This window comes from Rhinolophus hipposideros (assembly GCF_964194185.1).
Source record: "Rhinolophus hipposideros genome assembly, chromosome: 11".
Classification (NCBI taxonomy): Eukaryota; Metazoa; Chordata; class Mammalia; order Chiroptera; family Rhinolophidae; genus Rhinolophus; species Rhinolophus hipposideros.
In genome coordinates this window covers 76681112-76697938 of record NC_138057.1, presented here as the reverse complement: position 1 = coordinate 76697938, position 16827 = coordinate 76681112, and the positions used below count along the sequence as shown (strand labels likewise).

The window sequence follows — 16827 nt, the reverse complement described above, 5'->3', positions numbered from 1 at the left end:
ATATTTAACACCGTTGGAGACTTTTTGGAGGAATGACCTGCAAGCTCCCTCTGTAGACAGAAGTCCAGGAGAACCAGGACTTCTGCCGGGAGCATAAAAAAGGCCAGACTTGTTTGCCTTTGGGTGGTAGTGAGGGGGATGGAATGGAAAGAGGTGCCAGGGACCCTGAGTCAAAGGATGTCAGAAACAATCAGGGACAGAGACTTGCAAACAACTACTGTGGGCCTGGAGGACACAGATGCCTCTGGGCAGATGGAGCAAACAGTATTTACTTTGCTTTAATGTAGACACTGTGTAGAACAATTTAGAATTTAAAAATTCTGATCTTGGATCCCATTCCGAAGTGTTTTGGTTACTGGTGAAGCAACTCCTGACATAAGCCAATGAGTGTCGGATGCTCCCCAGCTGGAGGGAGATTTGTGAGTTACTGCATCTCACTGAGCCTCAGCTTCCTCATCTGTAAAATGGGAAGGACCCACCCAACAGACAAGGTATGTGAGGGGACTGACATGGAGCAGGAACTCAACAGATGGTCACTGTCATCATTACCTCACTTAAGGCAAGTTTCACCGGACAACAGCTGGGTTGGGGAGGTGCAACTTCCATCAACTGGCTTTGACCTGTTAAAATTTCTTAATGCTACTAAGGAGGTAAGGATTTGAATGAGAGAGTAACTGGAGACAAGAGTTCCTACAAATAACCCCATTTCCCTATGCCCAGTGTTCTAGCAGGTTTCCAGTGTGACCCCAACCCTAACTTAAGGGTCTCCTATGCAGGCGGGGCAAAGCTCATTGCAGTCTCCCCAGGTCATGGAAGGCCTTCGAGACAAGCAGGACACACACCAGCTTCCGATCTGGACAGAAGTTCATAAGAAGGCTAGACAGTGTGCCAGCAGGGACAGAGGACAAGAGCAGTAACACTGATAAAGTGACCTCACCACCTGCCCTGCATACACCATCACCACATGCTCGAGAAGGGAGCACTTACAAAGGCAGAGCTCTGCAGTCCCTGAGACAGAAACCTTCTAGACAGGGAGGAATAGGGCGATGGAAAGACCTCCTCGTCTACAGGCAGTGCCTGTTGCTGTGAGGGGCCCAAGACAAGCTTCACAGATTGTCCCCAAATGTCAGACACCCAGAGATCCTAATACAAGTAACGGTGACCTGGATCCAGCAGAGTCCAAGCCAAGGTTGGGGTGGCCGACGTCCTCTGTCGGGAACCAGTGCAGAAGCCTTTCTCCCGCCACTTCCCACAGTAACGCCAGACCAGAGTCACCCTGGACACTGAATGGGCGCTGATTTATTTATTAGACTCAAGTGCTTTAGTACAGAACAGTACAGAGATTATACATGTTTGTGCTTCAATACTTTTAGACACTGAGATTCTGATAATTTCAAGGTAAACAAGTTTCAAGACAGACTAGCTTTTTTAAAATATCCTTTTGATAAATTATTTTTATATAAATAACAGACAAAGGAAAAACCAACATGTTCGACAAACAAGGTCCTGAAGCATGAGCATCGTTTGGTCAAGGGGAAGGGACAAAACAAGCAGTAACAGTAAGAAACAAACCAATGCAAGTACCTACAGTTCTGTCCTAAGGAAATAAGATCGATATCTTAAGGGGGAGAAGGGAGACAGACCTGAAAACTAATCTGAGCGCAAAAGGGACATTTCAAAGCCTTGAGAAGAGAACACCACAATGCATCTATCAGGCGGGCGAGGAACCTATTCTGAAAGGAAAGTGGTGGTGGAGGGGTGTTAACTAGCATACATCACATTTGCAATGACATCACGAGACAGTAATATACACATGGTCTGCAGGAGTTCGAGGGTGGCGGGGGAGGGGGCCGGGCAGGGGACATTTTTGTGACTTCCACTGTCATTATATTTCACGACAACAGCAGCAGAACAAATGGTACTCACTCCCGGAGAATGAGCACTGCTGAGTCTTGAGGATGACAAGCCATCCTGCCTGCATTTGCTTCTTTAATTTTTGCATTAGAGCTAAATTTTATACAGCTGAGTTTTTATACAGAGAATAAAATGATCATTTTCTCTTACAAGCACGACAACATATGACCCCACACTACAAAAAATAAAGTATGAAGTATCTTAAACTGAGGCTAATCTGAGTGGGAAAAGGTCTGTATAAATCCAACAGGCTCGTCTTCCGGCTACGTGACGCCTGAGGGGATGGGCCCTCTGACCAGCAGCCTGCAGAACCCATTCTGTTCTAGTCCATTCCTGACCCTTGAGCTTTACCCCAGGCTGACCCCAATAAGAAAGAGGTGATGGGCATGATGCCTGGGAAGGAAGGAGTCCGGTCAAAGGAGCAGGCCTAACTGCTTCTCCAAGAGACGAAGGTTCCCAGTGGGAGCCTGCTCCTCACCCGTCTCTCCGGGCAGGGTGACCTGGACTGTAGAATGACTCCCCCAGGATCCCAGCGCTGTGGACCTGGGCCAGGCTGGGTACCGGCTGGCACCCAGCCTGACTTCATGTGGACACCTCACCTCCACCCACAGCCACAGCACCGGAGGGACGAGCCCCTGGGGAAATCAAAGAGGTGGTTTCCAGCTCAAACCTCCCGGGATGCCACCTGATCTTCACTTCCAAGCTTATCTGGATGAGAGCAAGCCCTGAGGGGTAGGAACTGCAGTGAAGAGAACAGATTAATCCTCAGTTTGAAACACTCCCAGAACAGACATCTCTATGAGTCCCAACAAGAACAGGAACAATCCAAGGCTGGTTTTGGAAAACACCCAAGCATCTAACTTCCCATACTCAAGCAATGTGCACAATTCGTACTGGGTTATGTACAAGGTCACGGAATCAGAACCCACAGGGAAAAGGTGTCCATTCATTCAAACAGTTCCGAAACTTCCCCAGCAGCGTGCCACTTACCCGTGAACTTCTCCTCTTAGGATACATACAGAAGCTAACTCTTTTTAAAAAACACAATGCATTCTTTTCTTTTGTTTCCAAGGAGGAGAGGGCATCATTTAACACGAGAACGCAGCGGCCTAGTGCCGGCCAGGGCGTGCAGAGTTGGGAGGGATGGAGGGAGCGGGGTCAGCAAAGTAACCAAGGCAGTCAGGTCAGCGGCAGGGGCTGCGGAGCTTGGGGAACAGGGTTCGGTTTTTGGAGGGGCGGCTTATTTTTTTAACTACTTATTTCTTCATCTGTTTTATTCAGTTTCTTCAGCGTGTCCAGCAGTTTCTGTGGGGTGAGAATGTGCGTGGATCCTGGGGGGGGCAGAAAAGAGAGTGAGTTTGCCGGTGCTCGGTGCTCGTGTTGCACACTTCCTCCTTCCCTTCTCTTCTAGATTCCCACATCTGCGTCCGTTCCCCGCACCCACCTGGGCTTGGTCAGTGGAAGCAGGGAGGGGACTGGGGATTGGGGTTTGGGGCCATGTCATAGGCCTGGGAGACATTTGGAGATTGTGGATAAATGAAACAAGTCCTCTGGCTCAGGCAGGGTCCCAGGCTGCACCCAGGAAGGAGCACGCCTCTCCCTCAGGGCTCAGCGCCATCTGCCAGAGGATGGGGACAGCTGCCTTTTGAACTCAAGGGGAAGCCAGGGAGAGAAATTCCAAACCATAAGGCAGGAGAAAAGGTTGGAAGTGGCGCAGGGGTGATGTGGGGGCCTGTGTGGAAAGCATGGTACCTGATAGTGAGGCAGTTGATGGGCAGAGCACCCTGGGGGAAACCACTGACCTCTGGGAGTCAGCTGGTTGGTAAGCCAGCTGGTTGATACTGCCGTGATGGGTGGGACCTCAGGTGTGAAAGGGAGAGGACCGGGGTACCTGAGGCCTTACCTTGCAGAGACCGCGCATTGTAAGAAATTAGAAATGCTTGCAAAAATTTAAGCTAATGGAATCAGATATACTTCTGCAAAAATAAAACAATAAAAAATAAAAAAATAAATGAAGTCCTTTTTCATAAGGAGAGATAGTAAGTGCAGTAAAAAAAGATGCATGGACCGTGTGGTTTGGACATGGACTTACTCAAACAGAACAGAAGTGACTGGTGTGTGAGTATGAGGCCTGCACACATGCAGCAGTGGGCTTCAAAGAAAGAAATCCTGGTGGGAAAGAAGAACTGAACAAAAGAGATCCATACTTGAAAATGTGCCTCCCTGGAGATGCAGGCAAGGAAATGGGCCTTCATGGGATGAGGGGAACAGAAACGTCAGGATGCCAGATTTCCACCCCGAGGGCAGGCAAAAGGTGGCTTTGGCTGGCTCGCTGGGCATGATTCCACATACCAAGGTCTCTAAGCTTTTGACCACTACCTGCTCAGCTGACCCGCGACTGCTGGAACCACAGGCCTGGGACCTTCCTGGTCATCCAGACAGGCAGAAAACTTGTAAAGCCCTCTCTAGTGAGAGGGGCTTCTTCCAATATGCCGTTCTCTGCAGTTCAAGCCCCAAACACCCAGTCACTGCTGTGAGTGGCTAGTTCCCAGAGCTACTCCATGCAGGGAGTGGCTCAGGGCTTCCCAAGTAAAGGCAAAGCATGGCAGAGCAAAGGGTCAGAGAAAATGGCCCCTGATGCCCTCCTCCCTGGCCATCCACTGAGTTCCAGGAAACAGGAAAGCAGACTTGATTTAGAGGAAAAATCAAAAGGGGACTTCTGATCAGATGCCCATCCCCAAACTGCTGCCTACCCTTGCTTACATGCAAATTCAGGATTTGAGAGAGGCCAAAAGAGGTTAAGGAATCCATGCTCTAGAATTTTCTGATATTATCTGATCACTGACCATCTGATGTTCCCAGTCTTTGACTAAAAGAAACTTTTCGGGACCAAGAGTATGAGACAAGCAGCAAGGCCTCCAGGACGCTGCACAAGAGACAGGTTCCTGGGCCCTCCCTCACCTGGTCTGTTAAAAGGCCCAGACCAGCTCGTGTTAATCCGAATCACTGGAGAGCCAATTCTGACACCCAATCATCTGTACTGTTTTAATACCATGGCCAAACTTTTCACCACTACAAACCTGGCAAATTGAGTGGGGTGAATTTAATCCACACTTTGCAAATGGTCTCATTTTGAACCCACGTATGCCTTCTGGAACAGCAAGTGGGTTCTACTGCTCTGAGGGTGCCTCTTATTCTACATAAGTGGAAGATTGTGAAATGGGAACGGTGGCCTCTAAAAACAAAGTCATCCAAAAGACTCAAAGCTGTGGGCCAGACAGCGAGCTCTGCTAGGACAAAACTCCTTCTTTCTTCACTAGTGGAATCTGAAAATTGGATGAGTTCTTACAGATCAGCGGGTCTCGTCTCTGCATTCAGCTGAAGCAGACCTACTGAGTCAATGTCCGGGAGGCCGCTAGGGTAGGTGTAGATTTCAGAGCGGCCCAGGTGAGTGTGATGGTTTGCCAGGTTTGGGAAACAGTGCTCTGGCCCACCTGGCACCTACATATGGGAGAATGAAACCCAGAGCGGTGGAGTGCGTGACTGCTGCAGGTTGGTGGCACAGCCAGGCCCAGAAGCCATGCCACTGGTTTCAGTTCTCGGTACCCTGTGGCCTCCTGAGCCCCAGAAGGCGATGTGCAAGGGGAGTGCTTAAATAGCAGCTGGGCAAAGGGTTGGCTCTGAATTCAGTTTCAAATCTGAGTCCCCCTGAAAAATAAAACTTGTCTGACCCCCATCTGGAATAAAGCACAACACTCAATACAAAAAACCAAAAACTTTCTGCCAAGTGTAAGTGCCATACAAGAGGTCTCAGCCAGCCTTTCAGCCGCTTCCATTAGCTTCTGACAGCCTCTGGACATTCCCTAATGATCAGCACTTTTAATAAACCACCCAGGGTGTAGAAGTGAAAATCTAATACACAGATTTCACTTCTCAGGCAGTCTGAAAGACGCGTGATTAGCAGGGATTAAGACGAGGTTTGGTGGCGTCTGCCTTACCTGCTGTCCATCCCCACTCCCTTCTACACAGATCTGGGAAGCCAGCCTCAGCTCCAGGAGAGGGAGGAGCGGGGAGAGGACAGCCAGGCGCCGGCACCCATGCACAGGCGCCTGCTGCGGACTCGCATTCACTGCTGAGTGGGAAAACTCATCTTCTCTTAAAGGCTATGTTACTGCAAATAGCGACATTCGGGAGAAGACAACCCAGCTCCCTAATGTTCGGCACTAGGTTTTGGTCACCTGGACAATCACAACAGAAGGGGCAAGTCAGATTTGAATCTACTTTCTGACCTCCCTGGTATTAGGGCTCTGGGCCTCACTTTCTCTTAACTGAACTTTCCAAAATCCCACAAAGCATTTCATAAGCCAAGAACGTACAACCAGAGTCTATTCATTCTCCCTTTGCTTTGATGGCAGCTGAGACCCTCTCTGCTGATTGAACCAAAAACACAGGAAAACAGTTTGCAAAGGAGACTTCTGAAGCAGGGAACCCAGAGTGGGTCCTAGGAGGTGCCCTTGGTGCCTGGGCTTGTGATTCTTTCAGACCCTGCAAGTGGTCTGCCTTTGCCACAGCCTCAACCCAACACCTGTCCTTCTCTAAGTCTTAAAATACATCTTGCAGCAAACAGCCCACCCACCTGCCATCTGCACACAGAACGAGGTATCTCTGATTACCAGCCTACCAGGGTGCTTCTAAACAATGACTGGTTTTTAACACTGAGGTTTTTAACACTTTTATTCACTGCCCCACTGGCTCGCTTGCTTGGGGAAGGTGCCTGGGCAGGGTGAGAGGTGGCCAGGGCCACAGCTAGCCCCAGTGTCCCGGCTCACAACCACTTGCTATTCCTTACCTCACTACTGTCCCTCTGTGGGGGAAGGAAAGAGGAGATCAACTGATGCCTCCTGTTCTGACCTTCAGAGCAAGTCCTTATGGGGTGAACCCACTCCCTTTATACAAACAAGCACCTTCCGATGTTCCCTCGCCACAGTTCTGAGGGACCATTCCCGAGGTTCCACAGTGCGGGAGTGGGCGGGGCTGCGTGCTTGGAGTCCCGGGTCTGAATTACTGATTTAGACGCAGAGCTGCAGGAGCCTCGGGGCTGTGACCCAGCCTCCCGGTGTTCCGCACAGTGGCCCGGTAAGTGGGAATGACCTGCAGTCACACAGGTGCTCTTGGCACAACTGGGGCCAGAGTCCAGGTCTCTCCACTGCTCACAGGTGACTCACAGTCTGAGAGTCACCGGGCCGTGTGTCAGCCCAGGGAAAGGGACATGTTCAGGGTCCATCGTTGATGGAGTACACGAGGTCAGGGACACAAAATGCGGCCTCGTCATAGGATGTGTAACGAAGCCAAGGCAGGACCAACACAGCAGTGGAGTTCGTCCACATCAGTCTGCCGTTCACACATTTAACGAGGTTCCCAGCACATTCGAAGGATGGACAGAGACGAAGGAACGAGGACAAGAATAAAATCTGGGTAATCTACCAAACCGACCATGGGTCCCAGGTAACCGAGATTAGGTACAAGCGTGGTGGGAGGAGACTCTCTTTCAAAGAGCACACGGCATCAGTAACAGAGTTCTACCCAGAGGCTCTCAGGTCTTACCAAGAGGCTTCAGTTGGAAAGGGGGTTGTGATTGTTCAACTCTTGAAAGGATCACAGGACAATGAAAATAAACGCAATTACAGAAAGAGCAAATGACTACTAAGTGCGGTATTCCCCAGAGGAACATGAGACATGAGCTCTTTCCGTGGCTGGCTGGAGCCCACCAAGTACATGGTGGCTTGTGGTCTCACCCGTCCCTTAGAAATTGTCCCTCGGGATGAGTGCCTGTCCCAGGAAAAAGGCACTGACAAAACTAACTACCCCTGACTCGGGGCCGATTCTGACACTCTTGGCTAAGCCTTCCACACGATCACCTACCCATGGGCACCTCCACTGGTTCTGCTTCTTGGCCACGACCGTCCCTTGAACGCCTGCTAGCCTCACTCTCAAGTTCACACCATGTCCCAGCCAGGATGTAACGTGTTCTCTGCCTGGTACCCACCAGTTCACCCTGGGGCCAGCAGGCTTGGGCGCCGTGCCCCTGGCATCCCTCAATTTTCAGCCCCCTTGGGAGGACTGTTCACAGCAGTTATTCTCATTTTCAGGTTAAAACCCGGTGGGCTACAGCTGCTGGACTGAGCAGGCAACCCTAGGCAGCGTGAGCTGCAAGCTGGAGCCCGAGGCCCGCGGGGCAGGGTGTGTGAAGGCAGCGGACACATTTTCAATCGGCGTTAAGAACTGCAAGCATTTTCTTGTTAAAGGAAAATCAAATAAATAAGAAACTAAAAAGGGAAAAATAAAAAGAGTGACGGAATAATCAAAGAAAACCCTTCTGAGTGGAAGAGTTTCTTTTCTGTAATAAGCTGCTTTTACTTTGTTTCTTTGGCTCTCACTCCATTGTTGGAGCCTGATCCTCAAAAGATACCCTAGAGGACTCCCTGAAGTCGGGGTGTCTCAGGTCCATGAGAAATTTGGTGGGAGTAAGAATATGAGTAGAACCTGCGGGAGAACAGAGGCCAGCTGACTGCTTGAACAAAGGTACGTTACAGGAACATGCCAACTTAGGCCTACATTTTACGCAGCCAATGAGGTATAAGAAAGCAAGACGAGCACACGCATGCACACACACACGCACACACACTGCAGGATGGCTGGCATGCGCAAAGCAGGTAAGTCCACACAGCGGACGTCGGCTGTCTGCGTGAGGCCCCTCCATGAATCCGCATGGGCCACTTCATCTCCCCAGGTTCCCACCTCCCAACAAGGAACTTCAGGTCAGGGCCAGAGCTGAAGAGGGAGATTTACCCCCGAGCCTGGTTATGACAGCTTCTGCCCAGGAAAGCTGTGTTTGAGCTGAGAATTATCCAACACATGCATGCAACACATATGCAAGCAGGGAACAGGGAGCGCTTAATCACGGGGCCCTACGTAACAGAAAGGAAGAAGCAATACAAGGAGCAATGGCAACTTGTATTGGGAAGTGTTAGGGAGTGGGCAGGGGGGATGTCCAATCTCCCCACTAAATGGTGGTATTTAGAAGGTGGCCAACAGTGCCAGGTCCATGTTGAGACACCCAGGAATGGCCATATGGACTGGGCTGTAAACCTGCTTGCTCTGAGAGCCTGGGGGGGATGGGGTGGGCACTGAGACTTGGTCACCCTCAAGGGGAGGAATAACATTGACACATCTTCTTAAGGTAAGGGGAAAAGGACAGAACCTGGCCAGGGTAGTATGTGCTGAGAACCTCTTGCCCATCAAAGTCAAAATGTACCTGATAGTGCTAAACCATTTTATTAAGGGCAAGATGGGACAAAAAGGAAGGCCTAGAAATTGTGGGAGCTCCTACAGGCATGTAAAGGGAGAAAAATCTCCTCCAGCTCTTAAGAGTTGCTTCCTTTCTTCTGGAAAACAAACAGGAAATACCAGAAAGGGTGTGACAGACCCAGAAAGCAGTAGGTCCAGGTTGGTGGGAGCCCTTAGCAGAGTCCAGCAGTCAGGCTGATAGGTTTTGGGTAATATCTGCTCGCACACGTCTGTCCATCTCCAACTGGACAGGCAAAGAGCGGGTCACAATTTCACTTCCTCTCAGTGAGCAGCTTCTGGGTGTGAAACCCAAGGCCAGGACACTGACAAGCCCCACCTCAGGCCTGGTTCAGGGCTGTAAGTGGGTGTTTCAACCCCATCTGGTTGGGTAAGGAAATGGCAGCCTGCAGAGGTGGCGCCCTGGTTCCACGAGACCGCAGGGCAGAGGTAGAGCAGTGAGCCTGGGGCTGATGGAGTCTGTGGTCAGGCACTTCCCTCCACATGCATCTGCCTCTCATCGAGAGATGGTGTAGACATGAGGAAGGAAGCCTTCGCCCCTTAGCTTGTGCCATCCACAAATGGGTCTAGAGACTAGTTGTGCAGGGGCCATGGACAGTTGAAAACAGAATGAAACACCAAAGCATGGAATGGAGTCAAAGTGCAGTGAAGCAGCCCCTTCCTGCTAGAAAACATGCCTACTCACCTATCAGCACTTCCCACTTTCCGTTGGCCTGGGTCACCTCGTATGCACACCGCATCTCATTCAGGCTCACGCCTCCCAGGATGAAAATAATGAGGCGGGGCCCACTGCGGTACTCCCCCGGGGCCTTATTCTTATGCCAGTGCCCATAGCGGGCGCTGGAGCACGGAGAAGGGGGAGGGCGGGGGGGGAGAGAGAGAGAGAGAGAGAGAGAGAGAGAGAGAGAGAGAGAGAGATTAATTACGTTTATCTGCACTTACAGTATCTAGCGTGTCACAGCTCCGTGACTCAGTGACACATTCGTTCTGTGCACCAGTGACCAAAGCAGAGTAATGCTTAGTAAGTGTTGTGAATGAACTGCAGTGCAAAATATCAAGTGCTTCAGCTGCCGGGAGAAGAATCACTAAGAGCGCCCATGCCGTGACCCTGTCACACTCTGAGAAACATGTAGGCAGAGAGAGGTTCAGGTCGGTTCTAAAGTCGGGCTTGGTAAGTGCAACAGCTTCACCCACCACGACGTTCATCCAGGCGTCCACCCCTGGTTGTACATGTCTCTAGGCTTGTCTGGGACATTCTGCTGGCAGTGAGCAGTGACGACAGTCTAAGGCCGGACTTCACAGCCCAAACGTGCGGGGACCGCCTCAGCACGAGGAGCCAGCAGGAGGGAGACAAAGCCCTTGCCACCAAGAATCATGGTTTAACTGGGGTGGGTGGGGCAGGCGGGTGGGGAGACAGAAGCTACAATGGAGAATAAGTAGCTCAGTGTCATGGGGACAAACGCAGGGAAGGGCCATCTAGTGCTATCCAAGTGTCACTGTGGAAGGTTTCCCAAAAGAGGTGACACCGAGCTGTCTCTGGACACACGGGTTTCAGTTCCCTAGTTCTGCAGAGGTGCCCTCTCTGCCACTGGGCTTCCTCAATAGATCTTCACCTTGTCCTCAGAAAGAATGAGAAATGGGTCACTTCTACCGCGTTTCCCCGAAAATAAGACCTAGCGGGACAATCAGCTCTAATGCCTCTTTTGGAGCAAAAATTAATATAAGACCCGGTATTACATTATATTATAATCTTATAGTAAAATAAGACCTGGCCATATTATATTATATTATATTATATTATATTATATTATATTATATTATATTATATTATATTATATTATATTATATTATGTTATATTAATTATATATTACATTATATTATATAAGACCCAGTCTTATTTTACTATACTAATTTTTGCTTCAGAATTAACTTTTAGAGCTGATTGTCCTGCTAGGTCTTATTTTCGGGGAAACACAGTAGGTTAAGAAAATAGGGAACAAAACAAAAATGCAAACAAGGAGAGCCAGTCCCCTCTGGACAGTGAGATCTCGGCCCTTCTTCCTGATCCATAACAACCATCAGCATTAAAGTCACTTTCCAAGTCTCGCAGGCACTGGGGGCCCCTGTGGGGCCGACACAAAATTTCAGTCACTTTCTCTGCCCGAGCAGTCACTGGAGGTTCTGCCATCGTCATCCAGCCTGGCTGGGGCACTAGCTGGGAGTCTGCATTATTCTCCAACGTTAACAATAAACATTTGGCCTCCTCTGCCATCAGAGGGGGTGCACAGTGCCCTATGTGCCACACAGGTCTTCAGCGCCCCCAGGAGAAGGCCTGAAAGTGAAGATGGAAGGAGGAGGCGCGGGCACAGTATGAGAAGAGGGACAAAGGCGTACATCCTAGTGTTACGCCAGAGCCCCAGGTCGTCCTCCTGGCACTGCTGACTCTCCTGTTCCAAGCTCATGTTCAGCCCTGACTGTTCTGTGGAGTCAAGCTAAGGTCTCGCTGTCAGAGAAACACAGAGTAGCCCCTACCACCTCAGGAAGGTACCAGACGCTGCTGTGGGTGGGGGGAGCGGCGCGAGAGCACACCAGAGAGAGAGTCTATAACAGGGGTCACATCACGGAGTCCCAGGGAAAGGCCTGTGGAGTGGAGGTACCCCCCCCCCCACCACAGAGCATAGCAGGGAAGGTTTCTAGATTAGGGAAGAAGGAGAATGAGAGGAAGAGCTCTGGAACACAGACCTCACAAGGCACGTGGATGACCCAGAACACACATTGTGTAGAACCTGGGGACAGACTCTCTACCGACATCTTGAAGCTGAGACGAGTCTGAGCATCACCAGAAACCCAGTCAACCCAAAGCATCCCTGTGTCCCCCATCTGCGTTTCCGTCAAGGACGGATCTGAGAAATGTGGCTCTGTGCAGACGATGTATTCACCCCCTTCTTAATTCATAACTACAATCAATTCATGACTCAAAAGTGAAGACAGAATGCACCAAGGGCCTGCCACGTGTCAGGCTCTGCTCTCGGCACTGAGGGTAAAACGCACACCAATCCCTGCCCTCACGAGGCCGACACCCATGTCGGGAAAGACTGACAATCCACAAGATAAGTAAGACCAGGACACTAGTGGTCGCGTTATCTGTGGGGAAAGATAAAGCAGGGAAGGGGGATGGGGACTGTCGTGGGGAGGCTGGAACTTTTCCTTTATTTTCTGTAACACCTATATTGAGTGATGATCCCCACATCACACAATTCACACATTAAAGTGTACAACTCCATGGTTTTTAGGATAGTCACAGAACTGTGAATGATCACCACAATCAATTTTAGACCATTTTCATCACCCCAAAAAGAAACTCTGTACCCATCAGCAGTCATTCCCCAACCCCCAGCCCCCATCCCTGGCAACCACTGACCTACTTTGTCTTTATAGATTTGCCCCTTCTGGACATTTCATATAAATGGAATCATATAATATGTCGTCTTTGTGATTTGTCCTTTCACTTAGCATAATGTTTCAAGGTTCATCCATGTTGCAGCTTGGATCAGTCCTTTGTTTCCTTTGTTTGGTTAGGTAATACTCCATCTATAATTCTACCACATTTTGTTTCTCATTTATCAGTTGATGAACATTTGGGTCATTTCTACTTTTGAGCTATTACGAACAATGCTGCTAGGAACACCAGTAAACTGTAATTTTAAACAGTAGTTATGGAAGATCATAAAGGGTAATACTTGAGTAAAGATCTGAAGGCGATAAGAGGCGAGCCATGTTGATATATTGGGAATAGATCATTTCAGGCCGTGGGAAAAACAAGTGCAAAGGTCCTGAGGCAGAAGTAAGCGTGGCATGTTCAGAGAAGAGCAAAGAGGCTGGTGTGGCTGAAGTGGAGCAAGAGAAGGGAAGAGTGAGGAATGAGTCACGAGGAACAGACACCAGAGGGGGAAGGCCTCACAGCTGCTGTAAGGACTTGGCCTGCTCTTTGGCTGAGATGAGAACAGCGGGAGTGTTCTTAGGGGTCACGAGGCATCACAACAGGACTACTGTGTAGCTGACATTCAAGCAGAGACGGTCCCACTTACTGACCCCCTGCCTGCTCAGGGATTCTCACCCACCTGACAGCCGTGGTGCTAAAGGAGGCAGAGGAGCGGGTAGAGATATAAGGGTAGTGCTTGGTGTCGAGTTTGTCCTCGATAGTGTCCTGGAAAGAGACGAGACTGATGTTAGGTCAGCCACCGGTCTGAAAAGAGCTGCCGGAAACCCAGGTGAGATGATTCAAAGAAAAAATCACTTAGCAAAAACCACGGCCAGGTCTGCACCAACCAGAGCTCCCTCGCTTGCTGCTGGTGCCCAATGTGGACCATGTGCTCCATCACTGGCTGATACACGGAGTAAGCGTGTAGATCTACTCTTTAAGAGAAGTTAAAAAAGACTGCATTCATTTTTCTTGTTTCCCTTCCAATTTATTCTTTTGTGAGATTATAAATGTTGTATTTTATCCAATAAAGTACTGACACTTGCCACCAGTTTGGAAACTAGACACAAGCAGAGTCTCTCCAGCCAGAGAAAACCTTCCACCCTCCGCTTCCCAAGGGTTTAATTATCTGGTGGGCGGCCCTAGCTATCCACCTCCTGCTGTTTAGAAATCGACAATCCCATCTACAGCTACCATGTGAAGCCCACACATGTGTCTTTGGGGGCTGGGGCGGAGAGGCAGAAAAAGGGAGCAGAAAACAAAAGAGGGAATAGACAGGGTTTGGCTTTATCTATTGCACCGAGCAAAGAAATGTAATGTTTCTAGATGTCTCATGTTCACCCATCGTTTTAGTTTGTGGATTTTAAAAATAGGCAGCTGACTCACTATATATATTTAAAGTATTTATTTTAACCCACAATTCAGTACAAACACCTGGACTGCTATGAATTAACAAAGGGATCCTGGGCAAGACCCTTCATTCTCAGAACCCCACTCCTGCCCACCTGTCAAGTGCAGGAGTTGGACAGATTATCTCCCATCCCCCACAAAGATCTAGCAGAGTAGAATTCTATGCAGGGTTTCCTCACTCTACAAGAAGGGAGGGGAGGGCCACCACAGGGAGACTTTACAAATCTGAGACACCTACTATGGACAAGGCACGGTGCCAGAGGACATGCCAGTTAAGGTATAAAAAGGTGAGCCAAAGCACCGAGGAGCATACAGGCGCGTAAAGAGCCTCCCTGACACACGCTACAGGAGTCCAGGGGAGGCCTCTTTGGGGCAGGGGTCAGACGGGTGGGGTGGTGTGTGGGCACAGTGAGACCCGATGGGCCTCTGAAGGAAGGCCGGATTCAGGAAGTGGAGAGGAGAGTGAGAACAGCCCAGACGCGGGTGGTTTTAAATAGAAGAGCAGAGGCAGAAATATGTTTGGCAGGGTCTCTGGCTGGCACGGAGGGCTGAGGGAGGGGAGCAGTGGGAGAAGGTATTGGGGTGACATTCCGTAGGCCCTTTTGCACCAATAGCGGTGTCACGTGGCACACCCACACCTCAGCGTGGACCTTGTTACTCACTGTACCTTTGGGTATGGTGTCATTAAGGCGTCTCTACTGTGGGGCAAAACCATATGGATCTTGGGCAACCGCACCTGGCGGTCTCTTGGGACTGTTCTTCATAAGCCCTCAGGACCAGACATGCTCTGAGGCCAGAACGAGCTTTGGAGACCTGGGGTGTCACCATCACCTGAGAGCAGGCGAAGCTGGAAGCATGTGGGCCTTCAAGTGAAGAGCCCTGGGCCCTGGCTGTCTCTCTCCACGCCCTCCCACCCCACCGTCACTGACCTCCATGATGTCCTTAATAATCGGGGTCCACCGTGAGAGCTGGTATGTCTGCTCACTGATGCGCTCCTTCCGTTCTGGCTTGCTCCTGCGACGCAACGTGGACTGAAAGCAAACATGCTCACGATTAGACTGAGGCAGGGGCCACGTGGGCCCCACGTGACTGTGCTGGCCTCTAGAACTTCTTCTCGAGGACTCTCAGAGAGGCAGCACTGGCAAAGAGTAATGAGTAGGGGACAGTTTCCCTGGAAAAGCCAAAAATATGCTCCTTTTAGGAACCTGGATTAAAGTTGGTTCTCTAAAATCATGAAAAATGGCAAATGTGGGTAAATATATGTGCCATTTTAAAACAATCCAGGTATTTAAAAAAGTAATAAAGTTGATTATGGGAGAAAATACTACTTCAGGTGTGACTTATTCTTTGATTTTGTTTCAACAGTATAGGATGCCCTAAAGGAATCGGTCTCTCTTGTGAATAAGGGTCTAAAATTGCCAGTTACATGTCTCTAGTCTGGTGGCTTCAGAACAAAGTTTTTGGCTCCGAGATTCCAAAAGGAGCACACCCGAAACTCTAGCTTTATTAGCACTGCTGCTGGGCTGACTCCCTACAGACAGAAAGAACACAGTGGGGCTCCTACTGGAGGGGGGGCTCCTAGCGAGCACTCTGCAGAGTGCTTCCGCCTCTTCCTTGAGTCGGGCGCCCCGCCCCCAGCCTCCTCTAGAGCTCACTGCGTGGTTGGGCCTCCCAGACCTGGTCCTGCATCATCGCTAGCACAGGGGACTCAGCAGGGAACTGCCTGATGCCAAGTGCTGGACGTCCCCTCGCAGAAGATGCTGAGTCTGCGTGTCCCGAGGCAAAGCCAGACCCACCTGACGGAGCCGGCAGGAGCCCTGTGATGGGCTGGTTCACAGACACAGCTCAGCTCTAACGACTGTGTGACTCCTTGATGTGCACGTCTGGGTCCTTGGTGCCAATAAAACCTCTATTTTATTTACACCTCTGTATCTTTATTCCTCTGATTTTATTTGTCTCCTCTTTCTCGATGTTGAGTGTGTATATCGTAAGCTGCCTTAAGTAAGTCAGGGGAGAACAGGCAAGGCCCACCAGCTTCCCTTCTGCCGCCCCCTCCCCATCACAGGCTGGCCCTTACGTCTGTCACGATGGGCACCCCGAGGTGGGCCATGTTGGTGATGATCTCACTGTCCTCCGGCGGGATCTGGGCATGCTGGATCAGTTTGTTCAGGTTTTCCTCAGTGATGCCTAAGAGAACAAACCGCAGTCACCACACCCACCACTGCACACCACGCACTCAGGAACGGGGCCCCTCCTCCTTCTCAGGATTAGTGGAAATTAATCTGTTCTTTGCATCAACTTTACTGTCAGACAAAGACAAGCTCAGGATTCCAGTTCCCCCACACCACTCCATCCCAGGCTGTGGCCATCTTGGTCCACGTTCCCTCTGCCCCCTGCTTCTCAGCCGTCCCTGCCACCCCTGGCCCACGTCAAAGTTAACGTGGACAAGAGAGTCTCTGGGCCCATCTTTTTGCACAATGGACTTATGGGCAACGATGATGTGGGTAAAAATCGGTTATTTAAAGGCCCAGAGTACAAAGCGATGCAAGTTACAAGTATCTGGCAGAGACGCGCCAAGAAACTGGCTGTGAAGCTCTCCCCGCTTCCCCAGTGCCCCCTGCTGCCGCGCCCCGTCCCTGTCCTCATCTGTATGTCC

General features: G+C 50.2%; 1 protein-coding gene across 4 annotated transcripts in view; it reads right to left on the bottom strand.

Moving 5' to 3' along the window:
• Positions 1 to 1277: 1277 nt before the first annotated feature.
• The window catches only part of STXBP1 (syntaxin binding protein 1), a 59302-nt gene continuing 43752 nt past the window's right edge, over positions 1278 to 16827 (bottom strand). For 2 of the 4 annotated variants that reach the window (XM_081067412.1, XM_081067411.1), the window contains exons 15-20: positions 16249 to 16358; positions 15101 to 15202; positions 13402 to 13487; positions 9965 to 10119; positions 8332 to 8457; positions 1278 to 3245 (exon numbers count right to left, since the gene is read on the bottom strand). In XM_081067412.1, the coding sequence (XP_080923538.1) occupies positions 8348 to 8457; positions 9965 to 10119; positions 13402 to 13487; positions 15101 to 15202; positions 16249 to 16358 (563 nt within the window). In that variant the 3' untranslated portion in view covers positions 1278 to 3245; positions 8332 to 8347. The remainder of the gene's footprint in view (positions 3246 to 8331; positions 8458 to 9964; positions 10120 to 13401; positions 13488 to 15100; positions 15203 to 16248; positions 16359 to 16827) is intronic. The other 2 variants (XM_081067414.1, XM_081067413.1) reach the window with 1 other exon arrangement.